This window comes from Cydia pomonella, chromosome 10, assembly GCF_033807575.1.
Source record: "Cydia pomonella isolate Wapato2018A chromosome 10, ilCydPomo1, whole genome shotgun sequence".
NCBI lineage: Eukaryota > Metazoa > Arthropoda > Insecta > Lepidoptera > Tortricidae > Cydia > Cydia pomonella.
The window spans coordinates 20,544,388-20,561,842 of record NC_084712.1 but is presented as its reverse complement, the minus strand read 5'-3'; the positions used below and the strand labels follow the sequence as shown (position 1 = coordinate 20,561,842).

Below are 17,455 nucleotides of genomic sequence, written 5' to 3'. Positions count from 1 at the left end.
TTTAATTTTGAATTTTGTTCGTGTTCAATCGAGCATTTAAACTTCCGTATGTAGTTTAAATGGCGAACGTGATACATGTTTATAGTACTGTGCAACGAGGGGAGTAAGTTACATTTGGTACGGCTGGAGTGAATTAAATATTCGAGTAACAATATTTTGACCCAGGAGTTACAATGTTTTTCATCACACAAGCGAAGAAAAAACTAAACCTCCTGAGACCCAGAAGCAATTGTTTTGTTTTTGAATTTGGAACCCTTAGTTACATAATAAAAGTTCAAAATAGATTTTGGAATATGTACAAAAATTTGTACTCAGGGTCTTAGGAGGTTAAGCGAAATTATTCTGAAATACGGTGACATTTCAAACATTCGTCCGCCATATTGTAATGTTTTGACAGGTTAGGCATCGAAGGCACGGACCTATCCGACGTTCAGCCACAATTGAAAATTATGTAAAAATATTTTAAACGGCTATTAAATTAATCAAATTACATATTTGTAAACATGAACAAAAATACCAAATTACAAACATTAATATTTTAAAAGTAAAACTCATTTATACATACCTAGTTTTTTCGTATGAATTATTAAAAAAATATATATAGCTAATATATAATAATAAAATAAGTTATCGCAATTTTTTTTTACAATCCAAAAACTCCCGTGGGATAAGCCTTTGTCGTTCAGTACACCTGCATGAAATAAGATCTTTTTCGAGCAAGATACAAAATTTAATATAGAGGTGCACTGCTCAGTGTCTTAGGCGACTCTAAGGGCCAGTTGCACAGATCATCGTCACACAGCAGGGAACTATAAAACTTCACATACTAAAATATTGAGAAGACCCCATTAATTTTGACAAACGGGTTGGTGTAACTGACCCTAAGCGTACTAAATATTTATTTAGCGCAAAAAGTTGATGGATCAATAAAAAAGCCAATTATAAAAGACAAATCACTCAAATCTTTAACTGTGCCCTCGAAACGCTTCATAATAAATGAACGTGATCACTTGCCATTACGATTAGTCATGTAACTCACCCAGCTGGTTGGCCGAAAACAGCTTTAGATCCAAAACCACTGCCGAAACCTCCTGCAACAAATGTAAAAAATATTTAAAAAAAAATTCGTCTTGAATTTTTGCTGATCGTCGCCAATTGTACATATTTTTGAAGTGAAAACTTCTTTAGCGGCGCTGTGCACTTTTTGTGATGGGGAAAAAATGTTAAACTCGCGACAGGTCACGAGATCGAAAGATTCGTCAGATTGAAAATTCGTAAGACGGACACGTGACCTGATCGAAAAACTGTTACAATGTCATTGAAGCCAGTAGACCGCCGGCGAGGCGTAGGAGAGGAAGTATTGTATTTTACCACATAAATTATAGTACTTTTATACTGATAATTAAAGCAATTCGTGCAAAATGATTCCCTAACCATTCCAAAATAACAAAACGCTAATATTCAAGTTTTCGCTTCTGCCGGCACTCCCGGAGTGCAACCCGTTGTTTTTTTTAATAAAACGACCTAGCCCCAAGAAAACACATTAAGATTTGTGTTGTGGGTACTAGAGACGTAATAAATAATGTATAGACATATAATTAAAAAAATAATTGAACACAGAAAACATTCATAATTTAGGAATAAATATTTGTGATGAACACACAAAGAAATACCCTTACCGGGAGTCGATTTCGAGCTTCGTAGGCAGTCACTAGCTATAGCGGGACTAGGCTACAGACACCGTTAACTTAGTCTACCTATGACCTAGCATGTAATAGTACATTACGATACAAGTGCGAAAAATAGGAAATTCGAAACGAGTGGCGATAAATTAAAACACGACCGAAGGGAGTGTTTTAAATCGACACGAGTTGCGAATTACCTATTCGCACATGTATTGTACAACGTTTTACAGTACGTATGGCCCTTTAAATGTTCGACACAGTAACGTAATATGCTAATTTTCGCACTAGTGCGATAAAGTAGCACCATATGTACTGTAAAAACATATTACTGATTATCTCCGAAATGGAGTTAATTACAATGTCGGTGTTTTTGAGAAAGTTTAAGCTCAGGAATGCACCCTTGAAATTAATGGAAATAAAAAAACACGGTGTATATCTAGGGCATATAGTATATTATATATTCTTCAGATTACAATTGAGGCTTTCTTATTTACTCACCGAGCTGTGTATACTTTCTGTCTGTTCGACGGAGCCGAAAAGCGGCAACTTCGTTTAGCGCAGCGGGCCGAAAGTTGACGCTTTATTTTTTTTATTTTTTTTTATTTAAACTTTATTGCACAATATAACAAATAAAGTACAAATGGCGAACTTAATGCCTAAAGGCATTCTCTACCAGTCAACCATCAGGCTAAACAGAAACAGTAGTACGTGCAGACATTAAACAAAAAAAAAAACAGAATAAGTAACTTAAAACAAGCTAAATAGCGATAAATAATATATACTAACGGTAATAAACTTACATAAATATAGTATAATTAAATATACATACATATATATTAATTTATGTACCCAGTGCGAAAAATACTATGACTACGATGGACAATTAACCAGAGAGCTTGTCGCTTTCCGACCGGAGGGTAGAAAAATAAAGACTAACCTGTCGACGACGTGGGCGAACCAAATGCTTGCCCCGGCGGCGAGGGGGCGCTGAAGCTGCCCGTCCCGAACACGGATGATGATTGCGTTGTGGCTTGTTGACCTGCGGATAGTAATTACATTTAACCACTTAACGAGTTCTTGCCCGGGAAGAGATTACAAACAGATTGTATGCCTGGCATCCAACAGCGGCTTACAGATAAGTTTTTGGTAAAAATTTCATTTTCGGTACAAGCTTTTATCGCTTTTTTTCCACAGGCAACTAATACTCATTGAGACAATTCTAAAAACCCCAAACACAATTAGGTTGCGTTGTTTTATCACAGAGTTCCTATGGCTACCTCCTGTCACCATATCAGATCAACTTGATGGTACCATAATATTGCAAATTTTCAGCTTCATCGGAAACCGGGAAGTGGGTCAAATTTAACTTGCAAGATTTGTCCCATACATACTAACAGGGCAAGTTAAATAAAAGCTTGTAAAAACAAGAACAATTGGCTACTTGACAGTTTTTTGTAAATAATGTCAAACGATCTTGATTTTCCTGAGGATCAAATGTCTATATAGGACTCATGGCATTTAAGCAACACAAAGGTCAGAAATGAGAGTTAAAGTCTGACGCTCGCACTCGAGGATAGAAATGCCTCTAAATTATATTGTAATGTGACGTCACATTACATTAGTCTGTCCTAAATGTATGAAAGATCAAGAAAATTGCTATTTTGACCCAGAAATATTGCATTTATATTTTCTGTACCATTTTATTTTTTTCTTTTTGAAAGTATAATTTTTTATAAGCTCAATATGTCTTTTTAAATACCACTTTTTTTTATAATTGATGGCTCATTTTCTATCCATTTAGCTAAATTTTGTTATAATATTTAGATTATTTAATTTTTATTTTGTTTTGACGACCGGCCTAGCCTAGTGGGTAGTGACCCTGCCTATGAACTCGATGGTCCTGGGTTCGAATCCCGGTAAGGGCATTTATTTGTGTGATGAGCACAGATATTTGTTCCCGAGTTATCAAGTCATGGATGTTTTCTATGTATTTAAGTATTTGTATAATATATATATCGTTATGTATATCGTTGTCTGAATACCCGCAACACAAGCCTTACCGCGGAACTTAGTCAATATGTGTAAGAATTTCCTATAATATTAGGGTTCCGTACCCAGAGGGTAAAACGGGACCCTATTACTAAGACTCCGCTGTCCGTCCGTCCGTCTGTCACCAGGCTGTATCTCATAAACCGTGATAGCTAGACAGTTGAAATTTCCACAGATGATGTATTTCTGTTGCCGGTATAACAACTAATATTAAAAAGTACGGAACCCGAATGTGAAAAGTGGGCAAGTCCGACTCGCACTTGTCCGTTTTTTTTATATTCATGTGTGAAGTATATGATTGGCAGTAAATTCGTATTATTTTACAAATGCCACAAATGCAACTCTGTTCCAATTTAAAATTATATACATTTAATATAATTTGTTGTAATATTATGACAGTGGGAAGCTAGGCGTACATACATATATATATTATAGAGATACATTACAAAAAGAAATAATGATATTCGTACCAAAGCCGCTAGACCCAAATCCACCACTGGTGTTATTATTGCTCCCCCAGAAGTTATTAGCGGGTTGCGTTTGTCCGAATCCGCCTCCACTCCCACCGCCGCCGAAAATGGCTTCGGCGGCGGGATTCGGTTGACCGAAAGTGGTTTTACCGCCGAAAACGTTGGTGTTGCTGCTACCGAACCCTGGGGAGGTGGTCGATCTAGAAATAGAATAGACGGGTCATATACGGTGAGAAAGAGTCCCTACGATATGAAAAGTTAATGGTACTGGTAGTTAATGGTAGTCAAGGTATTAAATATATACACGGACAAAGTGCCAAAAATATGTATACACTGCCTTAAAGTATAGGCGACAAGTCGTGTATACATATTTTTGGCACTTTGTCCGTGTCAGTATTTAATATCTTGACTGTACTAGGACCAAATTTCTGGTCGTTATAACATTGACTAAAACCCTATTTAGACGGTTCAACCGTGCATGCAATATTCGACAGATATATTTTCCATTAGACATTAGACGTGCTAAATCCCTTCCAGTTTTCAAAAATCTTTTGTAAACTCATTACCTTTCGCTGCCTTAACTTGCCTTTATTTATGATTGTATAATATATATATTTATTTTATTAGGTACAGTCAACCAATTCTACCTACCTACTAACCAATCCTAGGCCACTATAGAACCTTGTCGCTTTAATTAGTCTATACATGACATGCATCACTCAATAAGCACTGTCGTAGAAGTCATTATGACATGGTTCTATAGTGGCCTAGGAATCAAATTGGTTGACCGTATGTACAGTTGTGTGCAATATAATAGCAGTATATAAGAAAATGTAAATTAAGGGAAAACTATATTATATTCTGCATTACTTAATATTGTTTCAAAATTAACTGTAACCTTTACTTAAATGATATTGGAAGAAAAAAAAATATATTATGAAAATCGGCTGTTTTTACTACGTTGCGGAAATGCCTATAAAAACGTAAAACCCTACGAAAAATATACAATTGTGTACTATAAATGTAATTTAGAATCTTTCCTATTATTTCCAATCAAAGCTTTACATCTAAACCCAAGTCATCCAGAAAAAAATCAACTTTTCTATAAGACGATCTTCGTCGCAGAGTGTACTGCTTTGTTGTTGCTTTTCAAAGTTCATAGTTTCCGGCTACCCAAAGGTTGTCTGGAAGTGATCGCTTCTTAGCGATAAGACCGCCTGTTGTTACCTAACTTTTAACACATTCACTGCCGGGAACCCACCTGGTGGGCGCTCATGAACTTTGTTCAGATGCCGGACAACCCGCTGGGCGGGTTGTTTTGTACGCAGCTATAGACCAACGGTTTCTGGGGTAGTGCGCCGTTTTTTGTCTGGCAGTGAATGTGTTAAGTGTTTTTTCATTTCCTGTCTATTTTTAACTGTATAGTGCACAATAAAGAATATTTACTTACACATTGAATTCAGTCGATCGACCAAATATCGCAACGTAACGAAAATCACATGCAAGTTCTTAAACCGCCTAAATGGGGCTTTAAATCGTTCAAAAACTTGGCCAAAATGTCCACAATTTGACAACTACGTCTTGTACTTAAGAGGCAACCGAATAATTTGTGAATCTTCAATTCGTGAGCAAGAATTGAATCAAACTAGGTATATGTTAGATTTTTAATCCTTCAAGGCCTTCCAGGGCACTATGTCCAAAGGTCAAAACGTCCAAGGAGTCAATATGTCCAAGGGTCAAAACGTCCAAGGAGTCAATATGTCCAAGGAGTCAACACGTACAAAGGTCAAACCGTCCAAAGAGTAAATTTGCCCAAGGAGTTAAAACGTCCAAAGAGTCAATATGCCCAAGTGTCAAAATGTCCAAAGAGTCAATATATCCAAGTGCCAATATGTCCAAAGAGTCAATATGTCCAAGGAATCAAGATATCCAAGGGTCAAAACGTCCAAGTAATCAATATGTCCAAGGAATCACAATGTCCAATGGTCAAAACGTCCAAGTAATCAATATGTCTAAGGAGTCACAATGTTTAAAGAGTCAATATCAATATGTCCAAGGAGTCAACAAGTCCAATTAGTAAATATATCCAAGTGCCAAAATGTCAAAGGGTCAAAATGTCCACGGAATAGCTGGAGTTTACGTTATTTTGAAAACAATAATATTAATATTATTTATTTATATATAATATTTATTTCTTTTTATACCTTTTTAGGGTTTCGTACCCAAAGGGTAAACGGGACCCTATTACTAAGAATCCGCTGTCCGTCCGTCCGTACGTCCGTCCATCCGTCTGTCACCAGGCTGTATCTCATGAACCGTGATAGACAGTTGAAATTTTCGCAAATGATGTATTTCTGTTGCCGCTATAACGACAAAAATACTAAAAAACAGATTAAAATAAATATTTAAGGGGCCTCCCATACAACAAACGTAATTTTTTTGCCGTTTTTATAGATAATGGTACGGAACCCTTCGTGCGTGAGTCCGACTCGCACTTGTCCGGTTTTTTATTTGATAGAGTCGAAAAGTTAAAGAAGGAACAAAGTACAAAAAGTATAATAGTAGAGTCGACATAGTGTGTATTAATAAATAAACTATTTATTTATTATTTATTAGTGTATTAATATTAGGTAACATAATAAATTTACTTTAGACATATTGACACCTTGGGCATATTGACTCCTTGGACATGTTGACTCCTTAAAAGTTTTGAATCCTTGGATGTTTTGACCCTTGGACATTTTGACACCTTGGACATACTGACTCCTTGGATGTTTTGACCCTTGGACCTGTTGACTCCTTGGACATTTTGACCCTTGGACATTTTGACACCTTGGATATATTGGCTCCTTGGATGTTAAGATCCTTGGACCTGTTAACTCCTTGGACGTTTTGACACCTTGGGTATATTGACTCCTTGGACGTTATGACCTTTGGATGTGTTGACTCCTTGGACATATTGACTCCTTGGACGTTTTGACCCTTGGACATATTGACTCCTTGGACGTTTTGACCTTTGGACATAGTGCCCTGGAAGGCTTCAAGGAATCTTAAAATGTTTTCAAATTAAACAATTATAATATTTGCTTTACCTTTTGACCGCCAAAGACGTCATATGACGCGCGCGGCTACAGCCCAATATCAACCTTCATGCGTACCGACAAGGTTCACGATTACGCGCCGCGTGCGATAGGCGTGGCGTTCAAAAGGTTAAAGAGGATTGTAAATTGCTGGACAATTTTTTTTTCTATCCCATTTAGCAATAAGATATATGTAAGCAATTAATATTTATCCAAAGCGTGTAATGCTTATAATAAAACATACTCCCATATTGACTTATTCTAATTCAATCAGCACAAATTTGTTTTTGCAATTCGAAATAGTAAAAAATATATGTATAAAAATAGTCAAACATAGTGAATGTGGTAAGATCTTACATGTTTAATTTTCAGCTTTAGTTAGATAGTAGTAGTAGTTTTTACTATTTTATCTTAATCCGTCTCATATTAGACTTGCTTTGCATCGCACTGTTGTTCTTTGTTTGCATTGTGTACAAAATAATAGCTGTTGTTTTCGTCTTAATTCCTTTAATCTCATGCGTGTCTATTTCAGAGCACTTTTATTATATGAACTTAAAGTGGAAACTGTTTTGACAAATGTTTTATCTTCCTATTATTAACCTTTTGACCGCCAAGGACGTCATATGACGCGCGCGGCTATAGCCGAATATCAACCTTCATGCGTACCGACAAGGTTCACGATGACGCGCCGCGTACGATAGGCGTGGCGTTCAAAAGGTTAAGATATATGTGTTATTGATGCTGTGTTTCCCGACACAATAAATAAATAAAAATAAATAAGTAAACATCAGTCTCCTGCGAAATAATCAATTTAGTTTCTACGATATTGGTCACCCAGTTTTTATATTTTTTGAAAATAAGTTTCACTTTAGGTTAAGCTTTGGAAGAAAAATCTTACCCTCCAAATATGCTCCCACCACTCGAAGCACTGGTCGTCGAAATATTAACTGAAGCGAACAGCGACTCTCCACCGAACATAGAGCTTTGCGTCGTAGTGGCCGGGGTTCCAAACACGCTCTGACCACCGCCAAATGAAGATTGTGTAGTAGGTGTACCAAAAACAGACGCCTGAGTGGTCTGAGCAGGAGTACCAAAGACTGATGCTTGAGTAGTTTGAGTAGGGGTACCAAATACTGATGCTTGAGTAGTTTGAGTAGGGGTACCAAAGACTGATGCTTGAGTAGTTTGAGTAGGAGTTCCAAAAACAGAAGCTTGAGTGGATTGCGTTGGTGTACCAAATACAGATGCTTGAGTTTGAGCACCGAAAACTGACGGTGGTGATGTCGGACTTCCAAATACTGACTGGTTATTCTGAGTACCAAAAGACGGACTGCCGAATACAGAAGCTTGTGTTGTCTGTGGACTACCAAAGACAGAAGATTGGGTAGTTGGTGTACCGAATACAGATTGAGTTGTTGCTGTGCTTCCAAAAGTCGCAGGGCTTCCGAATACGGACGCCTGTGTCGTAGGCGAACCAAATACTGAAGCTTGAGTAGACGGTGTTCCGAAAACAGATTGATTCTGATTTGCTCCTGAGAATACAGATGGGGTTGATGTGGGAGCAAAAACTGAGCTTTGCGTGGTGGTAGTAGGACTGCCAAATGCAGATTTAGCTGCGGTAGCAAATACGGATGGTGTGGTTGTCGTGCCAAATACAGATGAAGTTGTACTTCCAAATGCTGAAGATGAAGTAGTGGTATTGCTTCCGAATACAGAAGCAGAAGTTGTGGCAGTACTTCCAAATACAGAGGCTGGAGTTGTGGTAGTACTTCCAAATACTGAAGCAGGAGTGGTGACAGTACTTCCAAATACGGATGCTGTCGTTGTTGCAGTGTCGGTTGCTTTAGTTGTTGCAGTTGCAAACACGGATGTTGTTGTTGTTGTCGTTGTTGTGCTTGTTGTTGTGCCTCCTAACACAGAAGGTTGTGTTCCAAACACAGACGTAGGTGTTGTTGTGCTTCCAAATACTGATGACGATGTAGTGCTTGGTGTAGATGTTTTAGTAGTGGAAGTCGTTTCCGTAGTGCTAACTGGGGATGTTGTTCCGAAAGCAGATTTTGCAGCACCGCTACCGAAAACAGAAGATGGAGTGGAAGAGCCGAATACAGAAGTCGGCGTTGGTACACCGCCAAATACTGAGGGTTGTGTCGTTGATGTTACAGAACCGAATATTGACGATGTAGTTGTTACTGATGGGCTAGCCGCAGTTGAAACAACGCTTTCAGTTGAGGAAGCTTGTATACTTGGGGTACTGGAAGGTGTGGAAGTTTCAGATGTTTTGGTGGTAGTAACAGAGGCAGTAAACGCGGAACCGAATACTGATTTCGCTGTCCCAAATGTAGAGGATGTCGTTGATGCCACTGAAGTGCTTTCAGTTGATTTCACTGCATTTTCTGAAGTACTACTTGCAACAGTGGTGGCTGCAGTGCCAAATATAGAAGGCTTTGCGCCGAATACACTTGAAGGTGTTGAATTTGCAGCAAATATTGAACTTGACTGGGTTTTCGGAGTAGACGTATTGGCTGCTGCAAATATACTTGAAGAATCAGGTTTAGAAGTAGATATTGATTGAAATGATGATGTAGTTGATGTTGTTGCAGGAGATCCAAACATTGACTTTGGTTTAGGTACTGAAACAAAGAATAATGGTACGTTATAAAAGTAAAACCCTTAAATTCTACACAACCCCCAATGAATTGCTATTTGAGGGTTTTATGTAGTTTTTTGCACGTTATTGAATTAAGAGGAAATGTTTCTTTTATTATTCATATAGGAGAGGAAAAACGTTTACCTGTTATACTCGTAGTAGCATTAGCAGTAGCAAATATGGAAGCTGAAGACACAGGAGCTGCTGTAAATTTTTGAGCTTCTTTCGGCGTTTCTGTTTCTAGTTTTGCTTTAGCTTCGTCTGATTTTTGTATATCACCTAAAAATAGCATTATTTTAGAAATAATTATATTTATTTTATCATCTTAAATGAAGTATACAGAGTGCCGCTTTCAGTACGGATCAAACGAAATCCAATGGAGTTGATAACTGTCAATAGTTTTATTTAGTTTCGTTAGCAAACAGTATCTTTATTGACACTCGGGCAATCAAGACAAATCTATTGACGTAAGAATCTTCAAAATCGGCCCACGCGTTCTCAGTGCGACAAAGAAACAAACGAACATACATACACAGATTGATCAACACATTACCCTCTGCGTTGCGCTGTCGGGTAAAATACATATACTTACTTACCTACTTTGTTGGCTGTGACCCAAAATGATACTTGTCCTCCGACACAGGACAGCGCTACTTCTCTCGGTCGCTAGGCCAACTTAATCATAATTTTATCAGCTCTATCGAGAAATTGCTTTGTTACCTTTATTATTTCACACGTTACTACTAGAAGTATTGTATAATAAAATAGTACATTACGATACAAGTGCGAAAAATAGGAAATTCGAAACGAGTGGCGATAAATTAAAACACGACCGAAGGGAGTGTTTTAAATCGACACGAGTTGCGAATTACCTATTCGCACATGTATCGTACAACGTTTTACAGTACATATGGCCCTTTAAATGTTCGACACAGTAACGTAATATGCTACTTCTCGCACTAGTGCTATAAAGTAGCCCCATATGTACTGTAAAATAATGAATAGTGAATACATTTTTCACCTTACGCCTGTGTGACGATAGCAAAATGGCCAAGCCATTTGTTATGACTAAGGTGTAGAGTTTGTGAAGTTAGGGCTTGTAGAGTTATAAGCTTGGCTCTACAAGAGATCTGATAACTTTTTGACAGTGCAAGCCTTATGGTTTCGTCTTGGCAACATTTTACATGAAAATGTTTTTGACCGGTGTAACCTGTCGAATTTTCGGAAATACAGGTAACTAAATAAATTCGTGATAGATCCAAGAAAACTGATTATTTTTTATACTACGTCGGTGGCAAACAAGCATACGGCCCGCATGGTAAGCAGTCTCCGTAGCCTATGTATGCCTGCAACTCCAACACCCTTGTTGAGCACCCTGTTTAATATTTGTTCAAAACGCGATTTAAATGTTATAAGTATGCATACATTGCCTATAGACTTAAGGCGCACTCAATGTCCTAATTCTTTCAAGAGACTCATTAAACTTCACTTTTTACCTGCTCCGTAATACTTTTATCTGCTTCCTTTTCCATACTTACAGCTGGCATTTATTATATATATAATATGTATTTTAATATATGTATCTATATATTATCTTTTTTATTTATATTTGTATATGATATATTGTTCTGTTTATTCTGTGCTATACTTCTTTTATTGCATCTGGAACACCTACTGACACGACTTTTTGTTTTAATTCCTCTACCTAAAGGTTGTATGGAAGAGATCGCTTTTTAGCGATAAGACCGCCTGTTGTTTACCTCTTCTTTATGTGTTGTATTATTTGTACTGTTTCTGTATTGAGGTGTGCAATAAAGAGTATTTGTATTGTACTGTACATACCTGCTTTATTACTAAATCCAGAAGAAATCGCAACCGGTTGAGCAACAGAAGTAAATAGCGGTTTATTCGTATTTTGTATACTAAATGGTTTCGGTTCATTTTCCTTCTTATCTTCTTTATTCACTTTAGGAATTGACAAAATCACATTTTCTGTCTTTGCTGGGACATTCTCTTTCGATTTATCTTTAGGTTCAACCCGTTTGATTGTAATCATATTAGAACTGCCCAAGACATCTGGCACATTTGATTTAGATGACATAGTGAAAAGATTGGACATCTGCTTTTCTTTGACTGGTTCAATAGTTTCAATAGTTTTATTCTCAGTTGGTGGTGTGAATTGGTTTAACATGTTATTAAGTGCTGATATGGGTTTCGTTGTGAAGGATGATGCTGTAGGTGTTGCGACTATCACTGATGAAACTGAAAAAAATTGTGTTAATTTTGCATGTGTATTAATTGTTTATTCTATTTTAACTGACATCAAAAAGCAGATCAATGGAAAAAGGAGATGTATGGACTCCGAATTCTCGAAGACCATTAAAAAAAACATAATGGGGTTGGCCGGTCGAAGTATTTTACAGATGGCGCTAGCACAGCTTTTACCTGTCAATCCTACGAATAGTGTCAAACTCTTATTTTTTGGGACTTTTAAGGCCTGGATGCTTGCCCTTTACGGTACACCTCATAAAACAAAACTGGGGACAAAACTAAAGGTAAAACTGCTGGCGCCATCTGTACAAACTTTTGACAGTTGCTAACCCCATTGGCCCTATTGTAACCAAGTGAAAATCTGACAATAGGATCTTGGAGAAATCCGACTGTAACTTGCTTGTTCTCTAGAAAGTTTCTAAGGATATTTCGAGATGCTATCGGTATATTACATATAGCAAAGCTGATATATACTCACAGTTGAAATTGGAAGGAGAACAAATCTTCTGCCCCATCAAACTGTCCCTAGTGTTTTAATTTTTCTACACTTCAACCATAACTTGCTTGTTTTCCAGCAAGATTCCTAAGACATTTCGAAATGCTGTCGGTATATTAGATACAGTGAAACTGACATATACTCACAGTTGAAACTAGAAGGAGAACAAATCTTCTGCCCCATGAAGTTGTCCATAGTGTTTTTATCTTTTTCGTTTCGACCGTACCTAACTTGCTTGTTCTCTAGCAAGTTTCAGAGGATATTTCGAGATGCTGTCGGTATATTACGAGTAGATACAGTGAAGCTGACATATACTCACAGTTGAAACTAGAAGGAGAACAAATCTTCTGCCCCATGAAGTTGTCCATAGTGTTTTCATCTTTCTTCACTTCGACCGTGACTTGTTTGTTTTCGAGCAAATTTTTGAGAACGTTGCGAGAGGCAGTTGGTGTGTTGGATATCGTGAAACCGATTTGTGGAGGTTGTGTTTGGGGGCTGGGGGGTTCTTTTTTTGGTTCTGAAATAATACATTTCTGATAGAAAAATGTTTATTTTATCCAATACTGAAATAATAGTTATGGCAGCAGTTAGAAATTCATCGGGACCCCTAAATATACCCATCTGATACCAGCATGAAACTAATTCCAGCCGGTAGATATGAACTCTCATTTCAGGAATATATAAGCCTGCCAAGGCTTTTTCTGCCGTAACTTAGCATCACTTTTATCTATTTTTATTTATCATTGTTTATTTATCAAAAAGAGGAAAGTCAGCTCTTGATAGCGGAAAGAAAAGTGCTCAGGAAGATCCTGGGACCTGTCCGAAGTGACGACGGCTCCTGGAGGATCCGGAAAAATGCCGAGATCGAAGAGTTGGTGGCTGAGCCCAATATCATCGGCGTAACTAAATCCCACAGACTTCGCTGGCTCGGTCACCTACTCAGAATGGGGGAGGATCGCGTAGTCAAGGAAGCGTACTTGGGGCGACCAACCGGCCGTCGACCGATCGGGCGCCCCAGGTACCGCTGGTGTGATGTCGTGGAGGCGGACCTGCGTCGGCTGAATGCCAAGTCATGGCAGGAAACCGCGCTGGATCGGGACAGGTGGCGTTCTCTCGTTTCGGAGGCCAAGATTCTTTTTGGATCGCTGAGCCAAAGCAGTTAGTTAGTTAGTTATTGTTTATTTATTAACTAATTTGCACTAAGGGGGCGTCCATTAATCGCGTCATACGTTTTTGGCTTGTTTTAGACCCCCCCCTCCCCCATGGTGATCTTTGGTGATATTTTCAGGACCCCCCCCCCCCATCCAATATGACGTGTATTTTTTTCGATAACTAAAGAACAGTTTTCTAACAAATGAACCTAAGTACACGTGAAGGATAATAAGGGCGGAAAACTATTATTTTTATTTTATTGACTATAATACAGTTTAGCACAGATGAAAAAAAAAATACACGTGATACGTGTCCATACCCCCCCGTCCCCTGTGGTGATCATTGGTGATTTTTTGCTGACCCCCTCCCCCCCCTATACAATATGACGCGATAAATGGACGCCCCCTAACAGGTATACTCGTACCAAACATGTACGTTACTATACGTTAAACTTAGTTTAAGAAGGCAACACTAGACGGAACGGAAAAACTGCAAAGTATCGGATAGCTAATTAACAAATAAATTAACTGCCAGATAAAACTTTATCTACCAGTTAAGCTTATTTGAAGATTGTGATACAGCAACGATGACTTTATTTGTCAGATAAGTGGTAAGTATCTTATTCAGGAGTTTACTTGGACATTGTGAGACAGGCCCTAATAATACTGATATTATGACGGTATAGTCGTGGTAAAGCGGTGGTGGCCGAGTGGATATGACGTCCGACATTCAATCCGGAGGTCGCGGGTTCAAATCCTGGCTCGTACCAATGAGTTTTTCGGAACTTATGTACGAAATATCATTTGATATTTACCACTAGCTTTTCGGTGAAGGAAAACATCGTGAGGAAACCTGCATACATCTGCGAAGAAATTCAAAGGTATGTGAAGTCCCCAATCCGCATTGGGCTAGCGTGGGGACTATAGCCCGAGCCCTCTCGCATGAGAGGAGGCCTGTGCCCAGCAGTGGGACGTATATAGGCTGAATTATTATTATTTATTATAGTCGTGGGTGTGTTTATGGGGAAGGATTATGCATTTCATCGCGGTATCATGTCGGTACGAAATTTTGCAATCAGCTCTTCTACCACTAGTTACTTACTGTTGGGTTGCTTATGGAGTAGATGCATCTAAATGTCTACCTTTTGAACGCCTTATAGTTAAGGTGTTAAAAGAGAATTTGAAATAGAGTTGGATTTTCAAAGAGAACTTTGTAGCCACGTAAATTTACTTCAACATCTTTCGACATATAATTAAAACTTTTAGAACGCCATTTGACTTTGATCCTTATTCTTTCACTGATATGTGTTAGATTTGTTAAATATCAAAAAATTACGCCACCTTACCGGGCATAACCCAAAGGTTATGGCGCCATCGCTCGAAACGATGCCGCTATACCTTTGGCCTTTGATCTATTAGATGGCGCCACTTTTTGATATTAAAGTATGTAAATATTATTTATTGCACCACAAAGAAAACAAGTTTAAAAACAGATTTACAATGTAAAGAAAGGTAGCAACAGGCGGTCTTATCTCTGTAAGCGATCTCTTCCAGACAACCTTACATGTGTCGAAAGACGGCAGTAAATTGACTATGGCTAGAAAGTTTTCTTTGAAAATCCACCTCTATTTCAAATTCACTTAAAAGATAACGCTTATTTTAAGAGGCGAGTTGCGTATTACGAATAAGTTAGTTAAATTATTTTATTACCTTCAGTGAACCAAGTCTTAGTAGGTGGTGGAGCAGGCGTGACCGCTATTGGGGCAAACACTGGCTTCGGTGGTTCTTTTACTGGTTTAGGGTCTTGCTTAATTACAGGCTTCACTTCTTGTTTCACTTGCACTTTGACTGAAATAATAGTACATTACGATACATGTGCGAAAAAAAGGAAATTCGAAACGAGTGGCGATGAATTAAAACACGACCGAAGGGAGTGTTTTAAATCGACACGAGTTGCGAGTTACCTATTCGCACATGTATCGTACAACGTTTTACAGTACATATGGCCCTTTAAATGTTCGACACAGTAACGTAATATGCTAATTTTCGCACTAGTGCGATAAAGTAGCATCATATGTACTGTAAATAAATAAATATATCAACATTGAATGATTGCGTTATTTGCGTTAGATGTGAACAGTCAAAAGTGGAAAAATTACTGCCTTGTGTGAGACTTGAACTCACGGCCTCTGGATCGATACTCCAGCGCTCTGCCATCTGAGCCACCAAGACCTCATCCATATGCAGCAAATTTTCCCACCATATGGGATCGTTCGCAGACGTTTCTGCGTGTTAAAAATTAATTTAGTAAAAGGCAAATTGGTGAATAGTCAAAGGTCGTACATTAGCGGTAGCTTCGAAATTTCTTGTTGCGCGCACCCTCAGATTGTGATAGTGGCGCCCCCTACGCAGAGTTTGAGTAATATGCCTTATTGGGTGCACGGTTTTTATTAATCTTTCGACGCCGTGTCAAACACAAAAGCTGTCCCTCGGACGTCACGTCACCGAAGTGTCAAAACTGAAATTGAACTTTATGCATATGCCGGAGGTCTATGTTGCTCTGTGGTCTGTGACGGATGAATCAGTCTTCGGTGCTGGACCTTAGGTGCGGATATATCCGTCATTGACGTCAAAAAGGTTAACCCTTTATTAAAAAAACTTAGCAAACCTATGTTAAATTTTGACCCTTCCTAACAAATACAAATGTCAAAATGACAGATGTGTAACGGTTATCAAGGGCTTGCTAGACTTTGACAAGAGTTTATGAATAATGCCATTAGACTTTACGTAATCTTACAATCAATGCATCTTTGAAATTACAAAAAAACACATAGACGTTTGCCAAAATGTATTAATAGGGTATATTACGCAAATCTCTGCGTAGAGGGTACCACTACCACATTCTGAGGGCTTACCACGAAACATGAAAATCGAAATTTCGTTATCTGCCTCTCTATCACTCGCCTATTCGAGCGATAAACAGGGTAGATAACGAAATTTCGATTTTCGCGTTTCGCGGTAGGCCTCTGTAACCAAACCGCTTTGGTGCATCAATGTCATGGTAAAAACTTCTAAAAAAACTCATAAATACTTTTAATTTGATGATTCTACTACTTTTTTTTATACTACGTCGGTGGCAAACAAGCATACGGCCCGCCTGATGGTAAGCAGTCTCCGTAGCCTATGTACGCCTGCAACTCCAGAGGAGTTACATGCGCGTTGCCGACCCTAAACCCGCCCCCCCCCCCCCTCGTTGAGCTCTGGCAACCTTACTCACCGGCAGGAACACAACACTATGAGTAGGGTCTAGTGTTATTTGGCTGCTGTTTTCTGTAAGGTGGAGGTACTTCTCCAGTTGGGCTCTGCTCTAGATCTGGAATGATATACGCTGTGCTGTGCCCTACCACACAACGCGAGATGACATTCACAATGCCCATATCTCTCGTTTGGACATAGTTTAAGGACGTACCCGGGTCCAAAACTTCTCATAAATATGCTCTAGCTCAATATTTATTCTAGCTGCAGTAATTGTACTCTTTTTAATTCTTAATTTTCTACTTGACATTGTTTGAATATCATATTTAACTTATTCATTGATAGGTACTC

General features: G+C 38.4%; 2 protein-coding genes across 2 annotated transcripts in view; one reads left to right on the top strand and one right to left on the bottom strand.

Annotated features, from left to right (window-relative positions):
• LOC133522371 (evolutionarily conserved signaling intermediate in Toll pathway, mitochondrial) overlaps positions 1–1,940 on the top strand; it is a 28,217-nt gene extending 26,277 nt beyond the window's left edge. Inside the window, exon 6 of the mRNA XM_061857693.1 lies at positions 1,776–1,940. The gene's annotated coding sequence lies outside the window, so the exon portion shown is untranslated. The remainder of the gene's footprint in view (positions 1–1,775) is intronic.
• LOC133521764 (nuclear pore complex protein Nup214-like) overlaps positions 1–17,455 on the bottom strand; it is a 52,210-nt gene that overhangs the window by 6,210 nt on the left and 28,545 nt on the right. The window contains exons 19-26 of the mRNA XM_061856832.1: positions 15,560–15,697; positions 13,018–13,215; positions 11,774–12,193; positions 10,076–10,210; positions 8,183–9,953; positions 4,205–4,404; positions 2,623–2,724; positions 1,040–1,091 (exon numbers count right to left, since the gene is read on the bottom strand). Of these exons, the coding sequence (XP_061712816.1) occupies positions 1,040–1,091; positions 2,623–2,724; positions 4,205–4,404; positions 8,183–9,953; positions 10,076–10,210; positions 11,774–12,193; positions 13,018–13,215; positions 15,560–15,697 (3,016 nt within the window). The remainder of the gene's footprint in view (positions 1–1,039; positions 1,092–2,622; positions 2,725–4,204; positions 4,405–8,182; positions 9,954–10,075; positions 10,211–11,773; positions 12,194–13,017; positions 13,216–15,559; positions 15,698–17,455) is intronic.